This window comes from Myotis daubentonii, chromosome 18, assembly GCF_963259705.1.
Source record: "Myotis daubentonii chromosome 18, mMyoDau2.1, whole genome shotgun sequence".
NCBI lineage: Eukaryota > Metazoa > Chordata > Mammalia > Chiroptera > Vespertilionidae > Myotis > Myotis daubentonii.
Window position 1 is genome coordinate 33,352,560 of NC_081857.1, and position 27,887 is coordinate 33,380,446.

Here is a 27,887-nt window from a genome sequence, read left to right on the forward strand (position 1 = left end):
CTCTTCTTCTAATCATGTTGGACCAACTGGGGAAATAAGCAACTAAGCAACTCTTTTGGAAGCTTATAAGCAACTCTTTTATTTTGAAGTTTCCTTTTGTAACGAACTTCAGTGACATTTGAGGTAACTTTGCAAAGCACAAAAAGTTCGTTTCCAGATTAACCTTGCTCTGGCCTAGTTGCTCATTTACTTCCAAAGCTGAATATTGTGCCCATTCAAAGATTAACTTTTAGCCTTGAACCTCGTCTGCACTCACGGGGCTGTGGGCTGTGACTTGCTGTTTCCTGCCACATCCAGCTGTGAGCCAGGCTTCGAGTGGCTGCCTCTACTTACCACTTTCGTGAGCCCTGGAGGACCCCACAGTCAGGTTTGTGGTTGGGTGTCTCCTGTGGGCTTAGAACTGGGAAGGAGATGAGGTGGCAGGTGGGGCGAGGACAGAGGCCAGAGTCTGTGTGAGGCATTGTGGCTGCTAACTGGGAACTTGCAAGGTGGCAAAAAGGGGTCACGTTGACAGGACACTGAGGACAGCCAAGGAAGGCTCCCCTTCAAAGACAGAAGGCGTTGCGTTTAGTCAAGTCTTAGGACCACCTGGTAGCACATTGACCCTTAGGAGGGAGCATGGCTCAAAATCTGTTCACTTGAAAGGTACAGGCCCTGCCCTCAGGGAGGGACTTTATAACTTGACCACTGCTTTCTGGCCGTAGGCAGAGGGAAACAGTGGCATGGCTGCTGCCGGGTTATTGTGATCATCAAATGGAGCACTGAGGGAAGAGTGCTCTGTAGGTGCATTTAAATGTGTCCTTGTTTATGACCAGCTAAATGATGAAACCTTTCAACTTTCTGGTTGGATTTTGGTTTTATTGATGGACGGAGCAAAGCTGCGCATTTTAAATGCCAACGCTCTCCATCAGCCACACTTGGCTGCACAGGTTTGCTTCTTCTCATGATGCTTTAAGAACTAGGCCGTGGGAGTCAGATCACGTTACTCAATGTGCAGAGGTGGGCAAAGTATTTTAATCTCCCTGTCCTGTAGGTTTCCCATCTGTGCAGTTCAGAGCATAATAACTGTGCTTGGGGGTGGGGTTATCATGAGGGTTGGAACATGAACGCACATAAAACAATTTACACAGCACTCAATAAATGGTTGCAATTTTATTGTCACTATTATTACGAAGGAGCCATTCTGCTGTCTCCGGGGATCTTTGTGTAATCAAATTATTCCACTACTCAGTAGAATAAGATAATTCCCAACCTTTAAAAACACCAAGTGAGCATTCAGGTCCCTGTTTCCCAGCATGCCCTGCATGGTCTCCACACCCCACAGACAGCACACAATTCACAACATGACACTAAGGCTGAGTCCCAAAACTCTACTTGGAAGCCTTGTATTTAGAACTCAGCACCCATTTTCCCATAGAAAGAATGCTTTTATTTTTTTTATTTAAACGATTACACATAGTAGTACATATATCTCCTTTTTTTTCCCCATTGACCTTCCCCCAGCCTGCCCTACCCCTTGTCGTATGCCCTCATCCCAGAAAGAATGCTTTTAAAATACAGGTTGGATTCCCAGGTGACTGAAAATACCCAGAATTCCTAAAAAGACACCAACATGGATCATATGAATCATACAAGTCATCTGAAATCTTCAAAGGAAAAATAACTTGTTATCTAACTGCGTTAGATTAAATGGCAGTATTGCGAAAGCAAGGTCTGCCTTGAAATTCTTTCCAGCCCCCATCCACGTCCTTGCCCCTTTCCTCAGGCAGGCAAAACTATTTGATCCTCAGATAGTAAGCACCAGATACCACTGGATGTCCTTGCTCTCAGGGGTTAGCTTTCTTATCACTGGTATACTAGTTGTACCTCATCGTTGTTTACCATGAGGCAAAAAGCCTAAACAAATTGAATGAGCTTAAATGAGCTACAGTTATTAATTCGCAAGAGACTTTTATTCTTTCCTCTTCTTTATTTGAATGGAGATCAAAGAAAATGGGAACACAAGCAAACCATTAGATGACCTGGATCATCCCTTTAATATCTGGTGCCTTTAAGTCTTGTATGGATCAAACTGAAATACATAAAAACCTAGAGAGCTAAGTCTGCCTCCCAAACTCAGGGAAAGCCTTGAACAACAAGGTTGTCATTCTCTTCAACTATCAGCCTTACCTCTAAGGAAAACAACGGGCTCAGGACTCTACTGAGCTCTCCACATGCTATGAAAAGAAAAAAAATGCATCATCATTGTACTTTCACCCTAGGAAATTCTCTGAAATGCCTTGTAACAAGTACTTCATGTGAACCAACTATTTGGCTGTGCACCGTGAGATTGAACTTGGAGAACATCTATCTTTAAAGGCTAACAGAAGCCAGGATTCTGGGCCTTCCTTTGTAATCATTAACTGTCTCATTCTCTTCAAATGCAGAGGGAGGGAGACCTTCCTGTCTACATCACAGAGAAGTAGATAGAAGGAACTAGTAGATAGAAGTGTGGTAAAAATGGTGTTTGGTGTATATAAAAAGATGCTGGGTTATTTATTTCTAAGCAGCTTTCAGATGATATAATTCACACTACTCCAAGCAAGTAATTCTGAGTGAGGCTGAGCCATTTTCCTTGGACCAGACACAAGCGTCACAGAGTCTCTATGCTAGAAATCTGCAGAAGAGCATTTCTGTGTGCGTGTAATGAGGGGATTTGTTGAGACAGTGGGAGTTGAGAAATGCCCAGACCTGCAGAGAATTTTTATAGGAATTTCTCTGAGCCAAGCTGACTACGTGTGCCAGGGAGCAGATTTCAAATGCTCCGGAGGACAGCATTTTTACAGTTTTATGCATTTGAAATTAAGGTAGGGAAGATTACATGGAGGTGGGAGAAAGCAAGGCGGGGATTGGATAATAGGATAGTGAAGCTTATTTGCTCTTTTGGGGCTGGTTACCTCTTAGAAGACATGACCTGAAAGGCAGGTCATGCACTAAAAGCGTGTGTGTAGGCGGGGGGGTGTTGAAAAGGGGCATTTCAATGGTGTGTTAACCCAGATGCACAGAAACAATGGACAGGGCTAGCTTAAAGCAGAGATAAGCATTTTTTAAAATTAAGTCTTTATTGTTGAAAGTATTACATATGTCCCCTATTTTTCCCCACTGACCCCTTCTAGCCCACCCCTGACCCAGGGCTTCACCACCCTATTGTCAAAGATAAGCCTTTTACTGAGGAAGTGATATGCCTGGGGTGTGACTACCCACCATGACCTGCCCAGTCAGGAATTTATGATCAAATCACCCTGAGATTACTTTCCATGGAAACTCTTCTTTCATCCGCAATTGAATCCTGGTAGAGCATTCTCATCCGACAAGGCAGAGGGAGATGACAGGCAGGGAAATGTCCAACTCAAGCAATGAGCATTGATGGACAGCCACTCCGTGTGGCGTACTGTCCTGATGCCTGGGGGTGCAGCGTGTGTTGAGGGTCCCGGGTTCAGTGATTCACTGGGAAGACAGCATGTAGGTGAGGCTGTGATTTATTACAGTGAAAGAGTGCTCAGCGAAAAATGAGTAGAGAAAAGGCTTCTGGGGCAGAATCTGGAGGAAGCGAGGTGTAAGCTCCCAGGAGTGCTCTCCCAGGGGAATTGTGCAGTAAGAAGTGGTGGCCACTGCTGTGAAGTGTTGTCTGCCAGTCATTTCAGAGCCCAGAGCCCAGGGTGTTTTCAGTGCTGGGGCTGGCCCTATAGACATTCTCTCTCTAGACCAGCGGTTCTCAACCTGGGGGTCGCGAACAATGAAAATACATCCTGCATATCAGATATTTACATTACGATTCATAACAGTAGCAAAATTACAGTTATGAAGTAGCAACGAAAATAATTTTATGGTTGGGGGTTACCACAACATGAGGAACTGTATTAAAGGGTCGCGGCATTAGGAAGGTTGAGAACCACTGCGGTCTAGACTCTCCGAGGGGAAGAAAATGTTCAGCATAAACCACATCATTTGCACAAACAGTTGAGACACAGCGAGCCTGTCTTATCAGGGAATCGTAGGAACCCTCCTGAAATGCAAGTTCCCAGCCTCCAGCCCAGGGCCGACCTTGCTAGCAGGCCTTTCTCAGGGTAGCATTCACAGGCTGCTGGGTTAACCCTTTTCTGCACACAGAGTAGGAAATAAGCGTTTGCAGTCTGGTGGGATCAACTCAATGACTCATTCATTCAACTAAAGTTATCGAGCCCTTGAAGGGTTGGGCGGGAAGGAGAGAAATTAGACGTGGTTGTTGAACTTTGTCAAACTCAACTCAGTGCCTCAATAGCTCCCTGCCCACCCTGGACAAGGTGTGTTGCCTATAAAAAGCCCTGTGGCTGTGCTCCAAGCTCCTCCCCCTCACCTCCATCCGCAACCCACTGCCCATCCCAGGGCTCTGTTCTCTGTCTGCCACCTAATGTCTTCCTGCCTGGCCCCTGAGGTAGGTGTGTGGGGCTACTTCTCTCTTTGACTTGACTAGATCCTGACACAGGCAATGCCCTTGGGCCAGTTCTGCCCCATCGCTACCCCCACCAAGAGTCCCAGCACCCCACACTTCCTCTGGCCTGCTTGGCCCCTCGTCCATGACAGGAGTTGCCTGTTTGGTCGTTTGAAGCCCTAGCTCCTGGGGCTCATCCCCATCCTTTAAAGATGTCCAAGCCATCCTGTTTCTACTCACAGCCTTTGGCTTGTTTTAACGCCGCTGACACCTGCAGGGAGATGCCCAAAGCTGTGACCTACAGGGTATCACCCTCCCAGTGGAACCCTCTCATGCAGGAGCTCTACACGCTGACTCACTGCAACCCGAGCCTCAGCATCTCTGAGGCTCCGTCCTCACTGCCCTCGCCCCTCCTGGAGGGATTCACCCCAAACCCTGCCCCCTCATCTTTCGGAAGGACCAGGTTCCAGGTTTACAGGGTTCAGAGTGGGGATGGGAAAAGTGGAGGTAGTATCTTGTCTTCTTGTCCTCAAGATTAACATGTTCAATGACCCAGCCAAGGAACTGGGAAACATCAGCCTCCTCCCTGATATCAACCACAGGTCCGCCCAAGTCAGACACCAGTTCTGGAAACCCTCAGGTATTAGTATCAGTTCACCCCCAATTCTCCCACCCTGATGGGTCTCCTCCCAGAAAGGCACAGAGGTATGAAATGTCCCTTCAACGCCTTTAGGAAATGCTCAGAGCGACTCAATCAACCAGGGAAAGCCACCAAACACCGAAGCTGGTGAGACAGGGCCAGGTCCTGGGAAGCTAGGAATGCTACGATGTGGGCACCCGAAAGACAGGAGTGTGATCAGACTTGCATTTTAGAAAAGTCCTGAGCGCTGGAGGGAGACAAGATGTAGAGTGAATCCGGAGGCCGAGACGAAGATAAGAAATGTTTTGAAATAATCTTATAAGGTGTGGCATGGCCTCAACTCTAAGGCAGTGGACTTAGTGATGAGGGGACAGACAAGAGGGAAATTTAGAAGACCAAGCATCAGGAGTGGGGATGGGGTGGAGAGGCAGGAGTGCAGTGAGCATGGCTGCGTGCTGGCTGGTTGCACCTTTGACAGCACATTTACCTCTGCCCAGGGAAAGAACACAGCGGGCTGCCCTGGCCAGGTGGCTCAGTTTATTGGAGCATCATCCCATACACCAGAAGGTGACAGGTTCGATTCCCCATCAGAGCACATAGACAGGTTGCAAGTTTGATCCCCAGGTCGAGAAAGCGGGGGAGGCAGCCGATCAATGTTTCTCTCTCCCCCCGCTCCTCTCTCTACCTCTCTCTCCCTCTCCCTCTCTCTAAAAACACAGAGGGTCAATCATGAATCCAAACAGCTTCGTGCTGTAGCCCCCTTTACCTTCTCCTCTCCCTCTGAATTATTCTTACTGGGTTTGGTTGTTGGCTTTTGGTTTCTCCTTTGAAGGTGCAGAAATGTCCGTGGTGTGTCTGACAGACTTTGAGGCCCTCGCGCGGGAGCGTCTGTCCAAGTCAACTTGGGATTATATCGAAGGAGGAGCTGGTGAAGGCTTCACCCGGGACGACAACATCGCAGCATTTAAAAAGTCTGGTCTCCTGTATCCTTTCTGCTGTTGAACTTGGGGCCTGGTTCACAGGCCTGGGAAGGGAGCAGGCCTGGATTCTGCCTGCAACGAACAGAGCAGATATATAATGGCTTTTGTGTTCTTTTGGGTTGGGGTTTTTGGGGGGCAGATGACTGGGGAGAGGAAGGTTGGAGAGAAAACTTATCTTAGTGCCTCTGCAGAACTAGCACAAATCAGTCACTCTCCCTCTGCAAAGGTCACCAGTCACCTGGGCAGGGAGCAGACGAGGCTTGCAGGAGAGAAAGTATGAAAGGAGAGAGGACTCCGAGTGGGAGGAAATAGGGAGACACAGAAGTCTGATGATGAAGGAAGATTGATTCAAGGCAGAGGTTTGGACTAGAGCAGCAGGGGGCGGAGCACAGACCAGCACACAGCAGCCCACAGGCCAGGTCTGGCCCACCGCCATTTTTTGGATGGTGAACAAGCCAAAGAAGGTTAATTATCTCATAACACGATTGAAAAGAATCAAAAGAAGAATTTGGAACAGGCAAAAATTACATAAAATTTAAATTCTAGTATCTATAAGTAAAGTTTTATCAGAACACAACTATGCACAGCCATTTACATATTGTCTATGGCTGCCTTGACATTACAACAGCAGAGCTAAGTCATTGTGACAGAGACACAGAGTCTAAAGTGTTGGCTGTCTGGCCCTTTGCAGAAAGGCTGCTGGCCCTGTGAGAGAGAGCTCAGGGACAAACTGAGACCCGGTACACAAGGCCAGCACCACCTTCTGTGTCTTCGTGATTCTTTAGCTCCTGCTGTCTGGGCACTTTGATTGCTTTATTTCATTTTGTCTCCACAAAACTACTAGGAAATGTGGAGTATTCCTCCATTTCAGGGATGAAGTAATGAGCCTATCTGCCCGTTTGCACAATCAGTATTGCCAGGGAAACCTTTCTAAAGTTGTGTGCAGGAGCAATAATATTTTGTGAAAGACAAGCATTTGGGGCCCTGAAGCTAAGTATCTGTTTGCTTTAAAATGTTTTACATATTTGTCATGGGTAAATTTCCCTACCTTCTACAGCAGTCTTTAGGTCATAACTCCAAACGGATTAGCCTCTAGCTAAAAGAACGCCATGACCTCCCCCTGGGCTTTGAACGCTTTCAGTGACCTCTTCTGACTTAGAGATTTGAACCTGAGAGGGAAGGGCCAAGAGCTCTCTGCTGTTTATGCCTTCCCTCTCTAGTCCTTACTCTGATGAATCAGCCCGAGCACCCACATGCTGAGAGTGGGCGGCCAGCTCAGAAACATAGACCACGGAGGGAGCGAGGAGGGGTTGTGGGGTCCACAGAAGATGGGTTCGTGTGGAACCAGTGTTGGGAGAAGCTTCCTTAAGGAGAGGAGCCTCCAGTCTGCTGTGCTGCGTATTTAGCTACCAGCCGATGGTCCCCCAGCAGAGGTTTCCAACTGCACCAGGAATCTGGAGGCCTCAGCAGCAGGCAGCACCTTGGTGCTGGAGATAATCCCACCAACAGGAAACCTCTTTGTTGTCTAGCACAGAATCCGCCTCCGGCCCCGGTATCTGAAAGATGTGTCGCAGGTGGACACCCGGACCACAATCCAAGGGGAGGAGATCAGTGCCCCCATTTGCATCGCACCCACCGGTTTCCACTGCCTGGCCTGGCCCGATGGAGAGACCAGCACAGCCAGAGGTTTGAAACAGGCCACCCGTGGCCTGCAGTGTGCAGGAGGCCTCCTTCAAGCAGGGCAGGCGGCCCCAGGGTTTCTCTAGAGCAGTGATGGCGAACCTATGACACGCGTGTCAGAGGTGACATGCGAACTCATTTTTTTGGTTGATTTTTCTTTGTTAAATGGCATTTAAATATATAAAATAAATATCAAAAATATAAGTCTTTGTTTTACTATGGTTGCAAATATCAAAAAATTTCTATATGTGACATGGCACCAGAGTTAAGTTAGGGTTTTTCAAAATGCTGACATGCCGAGCTCAAAAGGTTCGCCATCACTGCTCTAGAGAAAGGGCTTAGGGACAGCAAGTGGTTGGAATTAAGGAGGGTGGGAAGAGGAATGCTTAACACTGTGTTTGCATAACACTTCCCTGAAGATTGAAAAAATGCCCATTTCGCCCAGCCAGCATGGCTCAGTGGTTGAGCATCAACCTATGAACCAGGAGGTCACGGTTTGATTCCTGGACAGGCACATGCCCAGGTTACGGGCTTGATCCCCAGTGTGGGGCATGCAGGAGGCAGCCGATCAATGAGTCTCTTTCATCATTGATGTTTCTTTCTCTCCCTCCCTCTCTAAAATCAATATGAATACATTAAAAAAAGAAAGAAAGAAACATCAATGAATCGAATTGTGGCCTCTTGGTTCACAGGTGGACACAACCACTGAGTAACACCAGCCTGGCATCATTGATGTTCTTATCCTTCTCTCCCTCTCCCTTCCTGTCTCTGAAATCAATAATTTAAAAAAAAAAAAATTTTAAACAAAACAACAAAAACCGACTTCTATCCCTGCCCCACAGGGCAGCAGAAGGAAGTCGGGCCTTCTCTTCACTCACAGGGCAAGTTGGCCAGAAGCAGTGCAGGTCCTAGGGCTTCTGGCCCCAGCCTGGAATGCCCCTGGCCTCCAACCTGAGTTGTGTCATTTGCTCTGCAGCTGCCCAAGCAGCCGGCATCTGCTACATCACCAGCACGTATGCCAGCTGTACCCTGGAAGACATCGTTGCCGCGGCCCCCAGAGGCTTACGGTGGTTCCAGCTCTACGTGCAGCCAGATCGGCAGCTAAACAAACAGCTGGTCCGGAGGGTAGAATCCTTGGGGTTCAGGGCCCTGGTGATCACCGTGGATGTGCCCAAACTTGGCAACAGGCGACATGACATTCGCAACCAACTGAACTTGAAGACAAATTTACTGCTAAAGGATCTTCGGTCACCTCAGGAGGTAGGAAAGATACCAGGCCCAATGGGCAGGCATTACAGAAGGCAAAGTCCCTTCTGTGGTTCCTCCCTTCCTTCTTTCCACAAGAATTCATTGAGTGCCTGCCCTGTGCCAGACACTGGTGATGCAGCAGTTCACAGTCAGAGCTTCCCAGAGCTTCCAGACAAACAGAGTGTAAGACAAAATGTTCTCCTCCTGGAGCTGTCCGGTCTGTCACCAGAAGTGTTCTGGCCAGGGCCGAGTGCTGAGAAAGCTATAAATAGGATTTTGCATGGGTCTTCCAACATTTTCTACTTCATGGCACACTTAGAAAACGGTCATTTTGGGAGGCACACTTCGATAAACTGACCCTCTGACGGGGTGCTCACAGCGAAGGTGACCAGCCCTTGGGGTGTAACTAGCCCAGGCCCCACCCTGCTGCCCTGAGAAATGAGGGGTCAACATCTCTGCACACCTGGAACTCATCCAGGGAGCACCAGGTATTTGGAATCTCTGAACTCAATGACAGCAAAGGGCACTTCACCCATTAAAATCCCGACGGATGGGGTGGGATGCCCCAGAGAGAGAAAGTCATGGTCAAGTTGGAATTCCTTGGCTACAGTGAAGATAGGGACCCCAGGCTTTTCAGTTAATGGGTACCAGCAATATCCAGCCAGGAGACACTCGACAGTCCTACTCATTAAGTCATACACACTTGGCCTTGAGGCTTTCAGGAACCCTTATCTCAGAGTCCAGGAATTTATGGATATTTGGTAGTGCCCATGGTGAGTCAGGGGTCAATATTACATACTATTGGATTTAGGATTATTGAAGTATTGCTTCTTTGTCATTGTCCTGTGCATCTCTCAGCCAGAATGTGTTACATTGGCCTATAAATGCTTATCCATCTCACTAAACTCTGAGTTCTTTTAACATGGGGACTGTGTCTCAGCTGTCTTGTGTCCCCAGATCCTGGCATAAAGGAACAGGGAAACAATGAATGGTTAATGAATAAGCAATTGAAGTATAAAATTATTTTTGTAAAGGAAAGGAGCTAGAAATGGGATTGGTTTTTATAGCTCCTCTTTTCAAGCTCATAACTGCTTCTTTTCACTTATTCACTAGCTTTCTGAATGTGCCTCATTTTTGGAATGGATCAAGCAGCCTTGAAGGAATTCAGGACTAAGGTTTCCCTTTTATTCCCCACAGAGAAATTCAATGCCATATCTGCAGATGTCTCCCATCGACTCATCCTTCTGCTGGGAAGATCTCTCGTGGTTTCGGACCATAACTCAACTGCCCATCATCCTTAAAGGGATCCTGACAAAAGAGGATGCAGAGTTAGCGGTGAAGCACAATGTGCAGGGCATCATCGTTTCCAACCACGGAGGGAGGCAACTTGATGACGTTCCTGCTTCTGTAAGTGGGAGGACCTCAGAGGGAGTGCGTGCGTGTGTGTGCATGTGTGCATGTGTGTGTGTGTGTGTGTGTGTGTGTGTGTCTAGAACAGTGGTTGGCAAACCGCAGCTCGCGAGCCACATGCGGCTCTTTGGCCCCTTGAGTGTGGCTCTTCCACAAAATACCGCGTGCGGGCGTGCACGTACAGTGCGAGTGAAACTTCGTGGCCCATGCGCAGAAGTCGGTTTTCGGAAAGGAGATAGACGAAACAAGTATACAAGACGAGTGTGGATGGGAGAGTTGGAAGGGGTCGACCTCAGCGAACGTACCTCAATCAGATTGAGGATATTTTTAGCAAAGGCCAGCTTAGGAGTACCCTAATTAAGTTAATAACAATGTATCTACCTATATAGTTTAAGTTTAAAAAATTTGGCTCTCAAAAGAAATTTCAATCGTTGTACTGTTGATATTTGGCTCTGTTGACTAATGAGTTTGCCGACCACTGGTCTAGAGCAATGTATTCTGTGCAGTTTGGTGCACACTGTCCCCTCTCTCTTACCACATATGTTGGTATATGTGTGTACATTTTAAAGATTTTTTAATGCCCTATTTTTAAAATATATTTTTATTGACTTCAGAGAGGAACAGTGAAGGGGAGAGAGATAGAAACATCAATGATGAGAGAGAATCATGGATCGGCTGCCTCCTGCACACCCCATACTGGGGATTGAGCCCCCAACCCAGGCATGTGTCCTGACCGGGAATCGAACCGTGACCTTCTGGGTCATAAGTCGACACTCAACCACTGAGCCATACCAGCCAGGCTAAGGACTTTTAATAGCCTCATGTGTACCAGGCTGTTTTTACAAACTTTACATTTATTATCCCTCAAAGCTCACAACAGTCCTGCAAGGTGGATATTACTATCCCCATGTTGCAGAATGGGATGCTGGAGTTATTAGTGTTAAGTAACGTTTCCAGTTCACACAGTTAGTGAGTCATTGCGGTGGGTTTGCTGTTAGAGGTGTTTCCGAAGCACTGAGGTCCCTGCCTCCTGGAAGAAGCACTCAGCTGGAAGGTTGCCTGTCTGCATGGATTGCAACCTCACATTTTCTCAAATGACTCAACCCAGCAAGGAACAGTGTGTCACTTACGCTGATAAATAACTGTCTTTCACAATACAACTTTAAAATGCCCCGTAAATCCTTTGCAAAAAATTTAGGACACTGTAATTTTCCCCATAAAGTGAATTTATGTGCATTAGATACGGAGTTTGGGGAAAGAAAATGAAGAGGAGAGAGGCAGAGAAAGAATATCTAAATTGGAATTAATTGTTGCTTTATCTTCATGAAGATACATATTTTCAAGATACATATTTTCATGAAGCTTATTTTCCAGATTCTTCTATTGCTGCTTGACTCATTTTAAGAAAGAAAGTGGATTTTTTCCCCTCTATTTTTGGCCTTTTTACTATATATGTAGAACATGTGCAGTGCAGAGAAACTATAAAATATACAAAAGCAAAAAAGATAAAAAGTACCCCTATTTTATCACTATCATTAATGTCAATATTTTGGGAATTATTTTTATCAACTGTGTAATGCGCATATAACATTTTAGGTTTAAAAATGGTACATAATATTTTTAATTTTCTTCTTTTCACACAAATATATTAAGGGCATCATATTATTTCAATATATATGCTCCTCTTATTTTTAATCATATGAATGGACAGTTTATGATTTTCTAAAAGTTACTTTTCAATTGCATTTGACATACAATATTACATTAGTTTCAGGTGTACAGCATAATGATAAGACATTTATGTACCTTATGAAGTGATTGCCTGATAGGCCCAGTGCCCACCTGGCACTATACATAGTAATTACAATATTATTGACTATATTCCCTAGGCTGTACCCTACATTCCTGTGACTACTTTTATAACTGGCAATCTGTGCTTCTTAACCATGAAAGGATGATTTATATAACAAACTTGCTATTGTTGAACATCTCTATTGCTTCTAGCGTCTGCAACTTTAAACGATGCCTGAGTGACCATCCTTAAAGCTTTAGCACATTCTCAATAACTTCTGTAAGATCAACTGCAGGAAACACAAAAGCTACAGGTTTAGACTCCTGGTCCTCGCCCATGCTGAGAGCCCACTGTCTCCATGCTCTGAGTCAACCTCAGGCCACATGTGCTCTGCTTCAGGTGGACGCCCTGCCGGAAGTGGTGGCTGCCGTGAAAGGGAAACTGGAGGTGTACCTGGACGGTGGGGTCCGGACAGGCAACGACGTGCTCAAGGCTCTGGCCCTGGGGGCGAAGTGCATCTTCCTGGGGAGACCAGTCCTGTGGGGTCTTGCCTGCAAGGTGAGACCAAAGGGAAACCAACCTGGAGATACCCACGTTTCTCATTCCTTTGCATGAGTGTCTGTGGTCTAGCCCCCAAGCTTAACCATTTTTCCAGGTGCCGCGGATTCCTGAAGGAGGGATACACCCAGCCCGCACCTCCAGGCTTCCTCTGCAGCGCGCTGCACATTTTCAAGAGCTTTCACCCCTTTTCCTCAAGAGCTCTCACCCCTTTCCCTCTTGGTGTTTCTTTGTTTCACAGGTACCCCCATGCTCCTCACCAAGTCTCCATGTCTCTGAGCACACCTAGAGTTTATATTCAGCTCATGGTCACAATGTTCCTTCATCTCTCTCTCTCTCTCTCAGGGTGAACATGGTGTTGGGGAAGTTTTGAACATTTTAAAGGATGAGTTCCACACGTCCATGGCCCTAACAGGTGAGTGTGTCCAACTCTTTTCCTGATTTGAAAGCGGAGGTCTAAGGAGCAGGAAGGCAGCCCCCTTCTAGCACCTCTCCCCACCTAGGGATGCCAGAAGAGACAGCAGGAACGAAATGTCCCTGACAGAGATTCGTCTTCGATACATCTTAACCATGAAAGAACAGTTTATATAACAAACCTGCTATTGTTGAACATCTGGATTGCTTCTAAGCTTCTGCTATTTTAAGCAATGCATCTGTGAGCACCCTCAAAGCTTTAGCACGTTCTCAGTTACCTCTGTAAGACAAACTGCAGGAAACACAAAAGCTACGGCTCATATTTCCTGGTCCTCACCCACTGAGAGCCCTGCTGTCCCATTACTAAGGTGTACAGAGGTAAGCGTAGTGTCACATTCTGGGAGCGAGGCCTGCAGGTTACTCTGGACAGTTCAGATCATATCAGGCTCTCTAGATGTGGCTCTGGGTGTCATTGTAAAACAATACTCATGGACTGTGAATAGTCGAGAAATTATGTCAAAGAGGAAGTACAGAGGGACCCAGGAGAGAGAGAAAAACAGGGCAAGAAGGAGAAGCATTGTCCCCAGTCACCACAGACAGCAAGACAAACGTGTCTCCAAATTACATGGGTTTCAGTCAAAAATGAAATTATTGTGAAGTGGCGCTCATAAAAACTTCTATGTTTTCAGCAAAGCCTGGAGTCCCAGTGATCCCGCAAAACAGTGGTTCCCAACTAACGGTGGTGACTTTGTTCTTCAAGGGCATTTGGTTTGGGGTTTTTAGTTTGTGTTTTTCGAATTCTAAGTAACTCAATTCCAAATGACCCAACGTCACCGAGTTCCTCCCATGAGGGAGGGGAAGGCACACGTGTGAACTGAGAACATATTGGGAGCCGGAGGGGAGGGGTGGGAAGACCTGCGGTGTCTGTGGATTCCAGGAAGCTGAGATGACTGTCCTTCTCCCACAAATCTCCCCCCCCCCCTTCTTGGAAATTGATGTCCAAACTTCTTTTCACAAAAGCCTGATAGAAACTCAACAACAAAGCTTCATCATTCCACCAAGAGTTAACACCTATTCACCACTCCCGTGTTAATGGCAGCGTTAATGCAGCCGGAAACTATTACTGAGACCTTTTGAACACCTTTGTAATGGGCAAGGAAAAAGGAAAGGAAAAACAGGATTATGGGCACTTTTGTGCCTGACTCTGTACTCCTCTCCCTTCTAATCGTTCTACAATGAGAATGTATTGTTTTAAATGTATAGAAACAGTAGTAATCGCAACCAAACAAGGGACAGGGAAGAGGGTTTGAGGGGAAGGGAAAGAATAGGAAACTCAGACAACAGGGCATCCCTGGCATCCTCTGTTTAAGAGGCGCTGCTCCAGGTAAGACCCCCCCAGACTCCTCCCTGGAGAGAGGGGATCTCAGGTTGGGGGCCTGTGCATTTGATGGAACTCAGCAAAATACATAATCATAGTGTGCAACCCAGAGATTGTGTCACTCCCTGTTCCTCCCCTGCACAAGGCAGGTAAGACGCCGACACAAAATTGGTGCCCAGGAGGCAGCTGATCGATGATCACCTAATTCCCCGGGAAATGTGTGTTATTTCCCCCTGATATCTCTGTGACATCACAGCCCTGGGAGGAGAGCCCTATGAACACTATTGCTGAAAACAAAGTAAGTTGAAAAGTATTGTTTTTCCAACTGGGAGACCAATTTCTGAAATTTTTGTATTTACAAAAAGGTTAAAATGATGATTTGTCTTGAAAAACAAAAATGTCCACATAGAAATCCCATCTCCCGAAGGCTGCACAGACCTCACTAAGTTCTCATCCCTCATCGACGTAAGAGCATCCGAAGCTGTAGAGAATTATAAAGATTTATTCGAGCCAGAGGGCACGTACGCCTGGACGCAAGAGAGGCGAATGTTTCAAGAGAGATAAATTTTCAACAGAGATAAACGCTTCTAAGAAAGGACAGTTTCCAACCTCCTTTACGCATTTGCAATTAAGGAGGGAGGATCACATGAAGGTGGGAGATAGCGACGTGGGGGATGGGTTACAGGGCAGTTAACACTACCTGCTCTCCCGAGGGTGCTGGCTTCTGAGAAGAGGCATGGAGGCCTTGCAAAGGTGCCTGAACCTGGAGGCACAGAAAGCATGGACAGGGCTTGCTTACCTTTTACTAAAGAAGTGATACGCCTCGGGTATGACTACCCACCATGATCTGCCCAGCTGGGAATCTATGATCAGATCACCCTGTGAGGTTACTTTCCATACCCCCCTTTTTTCGGGTCCACAGCTTCAATACTATTTTCCTGCAGTAGATAACCAGAGTCTACCCTGGCATCTCCGTGCTCCATGAGTAGGTCTGCCTGCGTGGAAGTCCCGCTCTTCTCTGCCCTGTGGAAGCCCAAGACTCTCGAGTTCTTTGTCCGTCCGGGGAGTCACCCCAGGCAGGCAACTCAACTCCGTCCTCCGTTCCCACTTTTAGGAAAAGACCCTCTTTTGAGTCATATTTTTTGTGAGTAACACATTTTGCTGAAGTTATGTTTGGGGAGGTGAAGGTGCATACATCAGAGGCATAGAAAGAAATTCCAGGCGAACGTTACACATCCTGCTGCTCAATTCTAGCAGCCTTCTCGTTGCCAGGGAGATTTCACTGCTTCCTTCAGCCCTCGGTTCTCAGCCCATAAGCCACGCAGCCCCTCTCTCCCTCTTCTTCTACTTCTTAAAAAATATTTTTATTGATTACAGAGAGGAAGAGAGAGGGAGGGAGAGATAGAAACATCAATGATGAGAGAGAATCATTGATCGGCTGCCTCCTGCATGCCCCACACTGGAGATAGAATCTGCAACCCAGGCATGTGCCCTGTCTGGGCATCAAACCGTGACCTCCTGGTTCATAGGTCAACACTCAACCATTGAACCACCTCGGCCAGGACTCTTCTACTTCTTATCCGAAGTCACTTTCTGTAGCCCCTGTGTGATCTCAGCTACAATCCTAAATTTGCGTTCTAATGAGGACCCTTTACTACAAAAGGGGTTTCATTTTTCAGAACTTCTCCTTAGAAGGCTGTTGCTATATGAAATACCCCATCTCCTAAGCTGTCCTGAGTCATTTCCTCCTAGACCAGGGGTGGGCAAACTTTTTGACTCGAGGGCCACAATGGCTTCTTAAACTGGACCGAGGGCCGGAACAAAAGCATGGATGGAGTGTTTGTGTGAACTAATATAAATTCAAAGTAAACATCATTACAGAAAAGGGTACGGTCTTTTTTTTTTTTTTTTTTTTTTTTTTAGTTTTATTCATTTCAAACGGGCCGTCGGCCCGCGGGCCATAGTTTGCCCACAGCTGTCCTAGACAGACACGTCCTAGTCTCTGAGCCTAGCAGGACCGAGATCAAGGTGAAGGGTACCTACTGCACACACACATTGCTTAAAAAATGCTAAAATGTTTTTACGTTTCTGTCATGCCATTTTGACATGGCTGCCAAAAGAGGACCCAAGCACAGACTCCTGAAATAATTCCCGAGGCAAACAGAATGACATCATTCATTCTGGATGCGTAATATTGCCTCAGGGTGAGCACCAGCGGCAAGTCGGGGCCTGTTCCCATTGGCTTATCCACACCATGATGGCGCGGGATTCTGGTGCTGAGAGAGAGCAGCTTCTGAACTCCTTGTTCTTTTAGGCTGCCGGTCGGTTGCTGAGATCAATCAGGACCTGATCCAGTTCTCCAGGTTGTAAAGAAAGAGCTGGGGACAGGACTGCCGAGGTGGCCCACGGGAAGACCAAGCCAGAGCCCTGTGTGTGACACCATCCTGCCCAGGCCCCAATCCTCCTATCCAGCGGCTCAACCACTTCACCCCACACTTACCCTCATCTGCCTCACTGCTTGTTATATGCTGTTCTCTCGCCTGAAAGCCCCCTCTGAAAGAAAAGGGCGGGTCAATGAAAACTGACTAATGGATGAAATTCTTGCATATCCTCTACATCTCTATGAAACATCTATGGGCATCTGCATTCTGGACAGAAGAGCAATACATATAAAGTCACCCCCCAACAAAAATCCTCCTCCTGTCTAAAGATAATAGGGAAATAATAGAGTTTAAAACATAGGTTGTGGGGTCATGCAAACAAGGGATTAACAGGGCTGCTCCTGACAAGCTGGGTGCCTGGGGGAAGTTTTTCAATATCTCAGTGTTTTCTTGGCCTCCCCGGGCCTCATCCCCCATCACCCGTTAGGATGCAGCATCACATACAGTGGGGCGTGGTGCACTTCCTAGAACTTCGTTCCCTGGAATTTTACTTCTAGATCTCAGAACTCTGCCTCAGACACCATTTGTGTCACGTCCACAACTTTGGTCTCATTATTCTCTTCACATCAGAAATAAGAAAATACCTCAAGCCCTAACTGGATTGGCTCAGTGGATAGAGCGTCGGCCTGTGGACTGAAGGGTCCCAGGTTCGATTCCGGTCAAGGGCATGTACCTTGGTTGTGGGCACATCCCCAGTGGGGGGGGGGGGGGGCGGTGCAGGAGGCAGCTGAATCGATGTTTCTCTCTCATCGATGTTTCTAACTCTCTATCTCTCTCCCTTCCTCTCTGTAAAAAATCAATAAAATATATTTTAAAAAAATAAAATACCTCAGTACCAGATTGTCCTTTGTGGTGCAAAAGAATGACTAACAGCCTTGAAAATACGGTTTGAAACCAGAGAATCATCGGTAGAATAACAGCCACTCTTTTAACCCCTTCACAACCTCACAAGTCAGATTTTTCTTTTTCTCACGCTTGTTAGACAGACATGAGCAGAGCAAGACGATGGACCAGGTACGGAGACTCACCAGGGCAGAAAGCCTGGATGCCTCGCAAGGGCAAAACGGGGGAAGCACGAACCTTGTCCCCGGGGTAACCTGTCCTCCCGTAGCATATCTCTGGTCATGAGGTTTGGACCCCTGATCTTTCCTATCGCTGGTTGGGCAGTTTAGACCCCTGACCTTTTCTTCCTAAAGGTAACATCTAGGCCTCAGTTATATTTCAGCTCCAGGCCCAGAAAAGCAGCAAAACCAGACAGGTGACACCGTGGCTGCCTCGGGACCAGCTGCACTAATGACCCCTGCCCTGGCTCCGAGCCTCAGTGGAGACCACAACCCCAAAGGAGCACACGGGGAAAGATAATGGATATTCTATTCAGACCCTCCCCTGGGACCTCCCCTAAGATTCCCACCGGCAGGAGAGAGAGAAGTATGGTCAGGACAAAGGACCCAGTGCACACTCTCCCCCAGAGGAGCCATTCCCTTCCCCCTTCTTCCCTTTAAGTGACCCCGCGAGGCTTGGAATGAGGGGAGCAATGGGCAGTGGCATTGCTAAGTCCCTGAGCCTGTCTCCAAGGCCTGCTGTTCTCTGACTTCTCAGTGAGCCAGAGCAGCCCACCCTACACTCTTCTGTTGCTTCTACGCCCTTCCTTATTTCACTGTCCTAAGTATATTTTTGCTGCCATCAGGGACCCAATGCCCTTTGGCTCAGTGCTGTGTACCCCTTCCCTTTGGATGTCCCAGCCCCCAGCCCCTCTCCTTAAATAAATTCAAATCTTCTGTATCCACATCTGAGATGGCTATTTGGTCTGCCCGTGCATCACCGACTTTAACCCTTCGATGCCCTGATTATCTTACTGGCCTGTGAACTTGTAAAATTCCCCAATTTTCTCTGCAATAACTTTACTTATGAAGACTTGTAAGCAGGCATGATGGCCAGTCCTGAAATCACCAGCTGGGCGCTTGACTGAGTCATTCTAGTTTGGGTTGGGGTAAGAGTGATTTTGATAGCAAGTTGTGCTGATAATGGAGTTCACTTACATTACAAGAGAATCGAGCATAAATCCTCCCTGGATGCATGGTGGACAAGGCGAAGAGAACTTCTCCACTGGCAAGTGTGCAACAGTGGAATGGAACATTTCGTATCTAAAAGATAAGCCTTTGTTCTGATAAGGAGAATCAGCTTCGAAGGCACTCCAGGGTCAGGCTGCCTGGCGGAGATTCCCACGTCACTGTCCTCGAGATGTTTGGCCAGACTACAAACATCTCTGTCTTCCCCTCTTAAACAATAATACCAACTCTTTCGGGCTAACATCGTGAAAATTAAATGGCATAAAGGACTTCTGTTTCCCCAATCCAGGATGTGAGGAGCTTAAAGAGGTCTCCACTCCATCCTAACAAGTCAAAAGCTGGACAAACTGAATAATTAACAACCCTGCTCAGTCCCTCAGAAAAGTGAGGTCACAGAGCAAACCGCTGCTCCCCATTGGAGAGACAGGCAGACCCGGAGAATCACAACTTACAAACCTCCATGAAAGTCATCCAGGGTAGGAAACTGAGCTGTAACTGACAAATTGACCGGTCTGAAAGTTAAAAACCCAGGGGGTCCCAATCACAGGAGGCCCCCAGACTTTTGCTTTACCTCCAGGAACTCTACCTGGTTTACCTCCTGGTTCTCTCAGTGAGTATCAGAGAAAACTCCTCTAGAGCTTCCATAAGGGGAAAGGAACCATTCTGAAATGTGCCTGCCAGAACTCTCTGCGCTTAGCAAGGCCCGCCCTCAAGAGAAACTATTTCAGCAGACGCGGCCTAGCCTATCTGGGAGGTGGAAAATACTCAACTCCAGCCCCCCTGTAGCCACCCTGTTCCACCTAAAAGCGGGCGGGGGGGGGGGGGGGGGGGACCGGGAAGCACTGGTCAAGTTCACAGGTCGGCAGCACAGGTTCACCAAAAGACAGACCTAAACTATAGGACTGAAAACACAAAGACATTCCAAGTCCTGGATTGTTTGTGTAACCTTCCATTCATTCATTCATTCACTCACTTCCTGTTATGTGTCAGATATTGCACTAATTCTTATGGGGATATAAAATATAAACTTAGTCAAACATGCAACAGTTTTTGAACACAACTAGACCCCTAATCTCCTGATACAGGCCATAGAAGTGGGCGGCTATGGCTGGATAACTTCCCCCAGACCTCTCCAGGGGGGGAAGCAAAATTGACATCTGGATATATAGCGTGGAAAGAAAGTCACCTCCCACACATCGTGACTGGAGCTGCCACCGTTGCAAATGTCTCGACTTTGCAAGATGGCATTTCCAGCCACACCCTGAGAGAGGAGGCAGGGACGAGAATGCCCCCCTCCCTGGGTGTATCTACTTCACAGGCAACCATCCCACTGTGCTGGGAGACGTCTCCTAGTCTCGCTGAAATTCACAGATGGTGGGCCCCCCACAGCCAGAGCCACCTGCGGGTGCCCTGCTGTGGGTGGCACCGAGCATCTTTATCGCTGTGGCCTTGGAGCTGGCCTTCTCTTCCTCTGCTTCGAAGGGAAAGGAGATAGAAGTCGAAGCTGAAGTTCCGCACTTTGTGGTAGGAGGGATCCTGGGACAGGAATGAGCAATGAATATGTAGTAGATAGTGTCCAAGATAAAAAGGCCGAGCCAGAGGGGATGGGGCAAAACTCCAGTCTTCCTTCCGGGGAGAGACTCAGAACTCGGGCTCTTTCATCTGACTTTTAGCAATCGAACAGGTTAGAGCGTTTTAAAATTTTTCTCTCAAGTAGTCGTGGTTGCGGAGGAGTTGGGGGAACAGAACGGATGTGTGTGCACCTGTAACCACCTGGCCTCTGGGGGGGCCTTCTTCGGGGTGGGCCTCTATCCCACCTGCTCCCCAGCTTTCTGGTTTCTGGAGCGTGCCTCTTGGTTCGCAGGTGTGCCATGGCTGGGTGGAGCTGCCTCGTGACGGGCGCAGGAGGCTTCCTGGGGCAGAGGATCATCCGCTTGTTGGTGGAGGAGAAAGAGCTGCAGGAGATCCGGGCGCTGGACAAAGTCTTCAGACCGGAATTGCGGGAGGAATTTTCTAGTAAGTGAACTTGGGTCATGGGAAAATGGCAAAGCTAACCTTGAACCTAGGCAGTCTCGCCTCAGAGTCTGTGCTCTTAACCTCTAGTTTGCCTGAAAGGTTTCCTCTGGGCCTCCCTCCCACCCAACTCACACCACATAAGCAAAGGCATATTCAGCCTCACCAAGTCCACGGAGCCATGGCTCCACCACCGGGGTTTCCACAGCGCCCTCTCCTGGCTTCTCTGCATCCCTGCAGGTTAGGGGGGTCGGTAAGATTTCTCCCCTCCCCTGCTGCCCCCTCTTCCCTCCCTTCTGCCCCTCCCCACCCCCCCCCACCCTCCAGGATATATTGAGTCTTTTGATCCAGTCTACTGAAGTCAGCAGCAAACAACAGGCAGAGGAAGGGAGGGGAGAGGGCAGAGGTGGGTCAGGCTGACTCTAGCTGCTTCTCTCCTGCCTTTCCCCTACTCTGGGGTCTTCTGGGGACAGAGCAAACTTGGCAGACACTTCAGGAGAGCAGATGGTTGTTCCCAGTTGTGACCTAGGAAGGAGATTCTCCGGCCCTGAATTTTCCCCTCTGAACTCTCTTACTGTTCTCTGGCCCCCATTGCCAATTTTTGTTCAATAGACTTGTCACTGTACCCCAGAACTGGGCCAGTCCTGCACTTGGGTGGCAAGGGAAGGTGAGCCAGGCTGCAGGCAGGGGGAAGGCTGAGTCACTATACGTGTGACTGAGACCTGCCCCTTCCTCTCTGAACCGCAGTTCCCTCACTTGTAAAGTGGCCATCAGAATGCCTATCTCGTGAGACAGCCGGGAAAGGAAGTCAGAAAACTATGGGGGTTGAGTGTAGAGTAGGAAGCACAGGATAAATGCAGGGTGTTTATCCAAACGGTAGGTAGCACAGCGCTGTCACTCCCGTGGGCTTCAGAGGAGCAGAAGACCCCGCTGTGGTAGCTGCTGCCCTCGGCTCCAGGGCTGGGAGATTTCATTCGGCACCTAATAAGAGCTTGGGCTCATCCTAAAGTCCCCGCACGTGGTTCCACTATCCTCCTGGTACCCGAGACTTTGGCTCTTCCTCTCAGCCCATCTCCAACAAGAACCAGAACCTGACATGGCGAGGTCTGCACATCCAACCTTGTGCATCCCTCCCCTTCTCTGCCCAGTGCAGCTGCTGGGACCCTGACTCCCATGCCCCCGTCTGAACTTGGGTCCAGACATTCAGATTGATCTCTCCACTGCTTTGCTTTCTCTTACACCCTCCCGACAAGCCACTGCGGCCAGGGTGAGCTTCCTACACAACTCTGTTCACGTTTCTCCACTCATTCCAAATCCGTGCATGATCCTCATTCCCTACAGAATGAAATCCGAATTCCGTCCTCTTTATAGCCGCTCTCCACAATCGCCCCACTCTCCTCAATGAAGGGATGGACTTCCCACAAGTCCTTTCGACGATTTCGTGTTCCAGGCACGCTTGACTCCTCACTGCTCAAGTTCTTTTTTGGAATGAGATGGGTGGAAACAGATGTCTGCTATTTCCAAAAAAACACTACACATTCTGATCTCTGTGCTTTGGATTACTTGTCCTTCTGTGGAATGTGCCTCCCTCCCTCGCCCCGCCCTCCTCCCCCCTCCCCACCACTTGTCCTAGGAGACCTGGGTAAAATGCCACCTTTATCGGGAAACTCCCAGATCCAAGATGCCTCTCAGTGACCTGACGGTGTTCACACAGAGCTCCAGAGCCAGAGCAAGCTGACCTTGCTGGAAGGAGACATTCTGGATGAACAGTTCATGAAGAGAGCCTGCCAGGGCACCTCGGCTGTCATTCACGCCGCCTCTGTCATTGACGTCTTCAATGTCATTCCGAGAGAGACCATCATGAATGTCAACCTGAAAGGTACTATATCCTCCGGAGGAGGTGGCGTGGGGTGGGCAGGTGAGGCTGGGAGAACAGGACAAGGTAGAGAGGAGCAGCCCAGTCGCTGATCTCCTGAGATCTGTGCTTTTGCTTAGCACTACCAACTAAGAGACTGTTGGCTGTTGTCCTCAAGGTTTTTGTTGTTGTTTTAAGAGGAAAGGGGAGGAGGAAAGGGAGAGAGGGAGGGAGGGAGGGAGGGAGGGAGGGAGGGAGGGAGGGAGGGAGGGAGGGAGGGAAACATCAATGATCAGAGAGAATCAATGATTGGCTGTCTCCTGTATGCCCCCTAGTGGGATTCAGCACACCATCTGGGCATGTGTCATGACCAGGAATCAAACCAGGACTTCTTGGTTCATGGGTCAGCGCTCAACCAGTAAGCCATACCAGCCAGGTGTCCTCAGGTGTTTAGATGAGAACACTAGGGCTGAGAAAGGCTAAGTAGCTTCCAAGGCCCCATGAGCCCGAGAGGGAGAGCTAGGATTTAAACCCACAGCTGTGTGACTCCAAAGGCCACAGAAGCTCTTTCTAGTGCTGCTCCCATCGAGAGGGAACTAAACTCCAACCTCCAACACTTGATACCCAACCACCTCCCCTGGGCTGGAACCGGGTCTCCCAGCTGCTTCCTTAGTCATCATTTTAGCCCTCCCGTGTGGCTCTAAGGCGGTGGTCACACCGTGAGGCCAAGAACTAAGGGCTCTGGGATGAGGTGGCCCCAGGTCAGTTGGAAGCCATGGGCCTCAGCTCTGGCCGGATTTCTTGGGCGGGACTTCCTGCGCAGGATGAGGCTGGTGCAGGGGTCTGGAACTACAGAATCATGGAGCACTTGACGTCCTGTAACATTTTCTTAACAATAATGGTATCCCATTATCCATAACACCACTTCTTCACCCACTACCAGGTCTCCTCTTAAAGACTAGTTCTAAGCAGGTGTCAAGATACACTTTCGATCCTCAGACCTTAAAGGCTTGGGGGCTCTTTCAGAAGTGTGGCTTCCCAATCTACTTTGGATGCATTTGCTCGAGGGTTTGGCTTAAACCCCTCATTAGCTTGCCGTTATTATCATCCATCTGGTTCCTGGCGCCCAGCCTCTCGCGGACAGCAGCACCCCATCTCCCTAGCCCATCTGTCTTCTGTGCCCTGCACGCCCAAGTTAGTCTACTCAGACTCCTTTTCTAAAGCAACGTATGGCTTTGGGTTTCTAGCCAAAAACAGCACAATAACAAAAAAGACCCCTTTAAGTTTCCCCTAAGCCACACCCCCGATCACCCCCACACTGCAAGGAGCGGGTGAGAGTAACCAGTTTCTCGCGGTCAGCCGTGTCTCTCACAGTCCCCACCCTTCACAGCCCCCAACAACAGGAGATTTGACATTCCCAAGAAGTGTTGAGTTGACTAAAAGCAAGGTCACTCTCAGGTTTAGAAAATACTTCATGATGATTGTCATTTCCCCCTCTGCCGGTAAATTAGCTCCAAATATTCTCTGCCTCTAGATTTAAATTGTTTTCTATTGAAGCTGTCTCTCCCCAGAATCAAACTTCACACTGTCCTTAGAAGGGATTTTTAAATGCAAAACATGAAAATGATGCTTTGGCCCGGAGATTCCTCGTAGGGAGGGAGCTCTGGATTACTTACTTCCCTGAGCTAAGGTTCTACCCAGCTAAAGGGATTCTGCCAGATCCTCCAGTTGTAGGTATCACCACCAGAGGGCGCCCCCTTCTGATTCTCCCCCAGGCTCAACGTGCAAGGCCAGTGCAGAATTCCGCAATGCTTAGGAGGAGGAGGGTATCACGCCCACTTTTCATACCTGGGAAGTCACAGACAGAACTAGGATTGGCCTTACAGGAGACACACGATCAGGGGCAGAACCTGGATCTCCAGCTTCTCCCCAGAAAACACTGATTTGCTCAGTGGCTCTCAAAGAAATGTCCTTGTGACTACGTTTTTATTGGTCCTTAAAAAGGGAATACAAACAATTCAATATATATTTAAGAGTGTTTTTACCTATAAACCTGTGTGTGTGTGTGTGTGTGTGTGTGTGTGTGTGTGTTTGAGATGAGAATCCTTTAACTGTTCTCTTTTGCCTAGGGACTAGGACTGTCCATATTCTGAGAGTATAGCCTCCTAATTTCTTTTATTTAAAATAGCCTTCCATTAATGAGGTGGTAGGGATGAAAAGTGATCATTTGTTAATGTCCATCATCAGGAAAATATGAAGTGGCAACCCTATGTCCTTTTCCAGAATCGGAAGTACACACGCAGGCCCACGACATCCAAAAGCCTAGACATCTTTGCTTTTTATAGTTGCACTTTTCTGTGGCATTGGCATGTCAGCTCTCAGCCAGAGACATGGGAGCATTCCCTCCTGGTCTGCAATAACCCCTCCCCCCTGGGGGTGGGGGTGGACAGGGTCGGTGGGCGTGGGTCCTTTGGGCTTTTGCCTGCCACTGACAGCGTGCTCCTGTGGGCAGGTACCCAGATCCTGCTGGAGGCCTGTGCCCAGGCCAGTGTGCCCGTCTTCATTTACACCAGCACCATAGAGGTGGCCGGGCCCAACTCCTACCGGGAGGTCATCCAGAACGCCTCTGAAGACCAGCCTCTGGAAACCACGTGGTCGGCTGCATACCCGTACAGCAAGAAGCTTGCCGAGAAGGCTGTGCTGGCCGCGAATGGGTGGGCTCTTAAAAATGGTGGCACCTTGTACACGTGTGCCTTAAGGCCCATGTATATCTACGGGGAAGGAAGCCCCTTCCTTTATGGCTTTATTGATCACGCCCTGAAGAACAATGGCATCCTGCCACACAACAGCAAGCTCTCCATCGTCAACCCCGTGTATGTTGGCAACGTGGCCTGGGCCCACATTCTGGCTCTGAGGGCCCTGCGGGACCCTGAGAAAGCCGCAAACATCCGAGGACAGTTCTACTACATCGCAGATGACACGCCGCACCAGAGCTACGACCACCTCAACTACACTCTGAGCAAAGAATGGGGCTTCTGTCTGGATTCCCGGATGAGCCTGCCTGTCTTGCCCAAGTACTGGCTGGGCTTCCTGCTGGAAATAGTGAGCTTCCTGCTCAGTCCCATTTACAGGTATCAACCCCCCTTCAACCGCCACACGGTCACCTTGTTAAACAGCGTCTTCACCTTCTCCTACAAGAAAGCTCAGCAAGATCTGGGGTACCAGCCTCTCTTCAGCTGGGAGAAAGCCAAGCAGAAAACCATGGAGTGGGTTGGCTCCCTGGTGGAGCGGCACAAGGAAGCCACGAGAACCAAGACTCGCTGAGGCGGGTGACGCGGGGGTGCATGTGGGTATTGTGAGCGGGTGGCTGTCAATCTCCCCTTCTGGTGCATCCCTGTTACGAGATGCCATCTCATTGCCTTCTTCCTACCAGCAGTCACTGGACCAGCGAAGCTTTCCGCGCTACCCACCCTCCAGAGGACAAAGTGATTTCCTGCAACTGCTGGTCCCCACGTCCCAGTTGCTGATCCTGAAACTATTCGGGCCTCTTTTCATTTAGGTTTCTGCCTATTCGTTTCATTTCCTTTGCCAATTACAAAATCTTTTTAAAATTCCTATCCCTTTACACAACTCGGTGGAAAGAATAATAAATGTTTTCATGCCTAACCTGAAGGGAGTTGTGGTTTATGTGAATACATACCTTCCTCCTTTTGCCTCTATTTCCAGGTGTCACCATCTCCTGTAAGAAAAACTGCATGGACCTGGGTATGTGCCCTGCCTGGGAATCAAACCCCCAACTTTTTGGTGTACTAGAGGACACTCCAACCCGCTGAGCCACCCGGCCAGGGCAAAGCAGTTAACATTTTTAATTCATCATGGTTTTACCTCCCTAAGGGGTCTTTTAGTAAATCAGCAACTTACAGTCTACTGGCAAGATCTGACCACAGAAACACTGACCACTTTTCCATCAGTCCAGGCCCACTCACAGCCACTCAATCAATTAGCTGTCAAGTGTCTAGCCTTCACTGGAGGTAGCAGAATTGAGCCTCTGAGCAAAGCTTGGATATGTAGATTGCCAGCAGGTTACTTTTCCCTTATCTTGCTGGGAAATTTAAGACAAGGGTCCTTTATAATTAAAGTCTTACTATTGCCGGCTTACAGCCTCAATAAAAGACACTGACAGGTGTAAAGCTATCACATGCAAATACCAAAAAAATGAAACAGACACAACATGATTGACAATTTAGTGTTGACAGGTATTATTTGAGTTGGTCACTGGGACAGGGGACAAAGAACCATGCTTTCACTTCATGCATTCAGCACTAACGACAGAATAGGTGGACTTTTACAATGTTTACAAGAAGGGAAGGGGGATACCTCCTAGATTTAAGGTTCAGTAGCAAAGATGAGAAAAATAATCGAAGAAAACAGGTCAAATAATCAAAGCCTAATAGGTCACAACACAAGCCTTACTACCCAAGGCCAAGTCCCTGTGGAAAGCCTGCTCACACCCATTGTGCTTGCCACCTCATCTTAACCCATTCAGAAATAATAAAGTTGACGTTTTATTTTTTTTCTCTCTACTTTTTTACAAGACAAGCTTTGGATATTAAGAATTAATGGCCTCTAGTTAATTTAAAAATTTCTAACACTTTATGCATTAATGAAAATTGCTCCATCTATGTTGCACATGAATGGGACAGTATGGCAGGGTGTGCCTTAAAAGAATTCTTAAGGCTTTAGTAAAAAAGTGTAGTGTGCCATTATAGGTACAATAATTATTAGTTGTTTTTCTTAAATAAACGCTGAATTGCCCTATCATTCCTATACTATACATTGTACTTACTATACATTGTATTAGTTTCATGGCCCATAGCACAAAATTTAGAGTCTAAAAATTACTATATATATATATACAGCCCTGGCTAGTGTTGCTATATGGTTAGAGTGTCAGCCCCA

General features: G+C 48.1%; 2 protein-coding genes across 5 annotated transcripts; both read left to right on the forward strand.

Annotated features, from left to right (window-relative positions):
* Positions 1-233: 233 nt before the first annotated feature.
* Positions 234-17,575, forward strand: HAO2 (hydroxyacid oxidase 2). 3 transcript variants are annotated; one of them, XM_059674063.1, is made up of 9 exons: positions 234-367; positions 5,923-6,061; positions 7,605-7,756; positions 8,727-9,010; positions 10,196-10,405; positions 12,600-12,758; positions 13,104-13,173; positions 15,665-15,694; positions 16,865-17,575. In XM_059674063.1, exons 2-9 carry the CDS (start codon positions 5,931-5,933, stop codon positions 16,918-16,920), a joined length of 1,092 nt encoding a protein of 363 aa, XP_059530046.1. In that variant the 5' UTR covers positions 234-367; positions 5,923-5,930; the 3' UTR covers positions 16,921-17,575. The 3 variants fall into 3 exon arrangements, with proteins under 3 accessions (XP_059530046.1, XP_059530049.1, XP_059530048.1); XM_059674066.1 differs by lacking the exon at positions 15,665-15,694; XM_059674065.1 differs by lacking the exons at positions 15,665-15,694; positions 16,865-17,575 and adding an exon at positions 15,473-15,573 and having other exon boundaries at positions 13,104-13,181.
* Positions 12,703-26,594, forward strand: HSD3B2 (hydroxy-delta-5-steroid dehydrogenase, 3 beta- and steroid delta-isomerase 2). 2 transcript variants are annotated; one of them, XM_059674061.1, is made up of 5 exons: positions 12,703-12,758; positions 13,104-13,173; positions 20,925-21,076; positions 22,788-22,952; positions 25,441-26,594. In XM_059674061.1, exons 3-5 carry the CDS (start codon positions 20,932-20,934, stop codon positions 26,250-26,252), a joined length of 1,122 nt encoding a protein of 373 aa, XP_059530044.1. In that variant the 5' UTR covers positions 12,703-12,758; positions 13,104-13,173; positions 20,925-20,931; the 3' UTR covers positions 26,253-26,594. The 2 variants fall into 2 exon arrangements, with proteins under 2 accessions (XP_059530044.1, XP_059530045.1); XM_059674062.1 differs by lacking the exons at positions 12,703-12,758; positions 13,104-13,173 and adding an exon at positions 20,260-20,584.
* Positions 26,595-27,887: the final 1,293 nt, after the last annotated feature.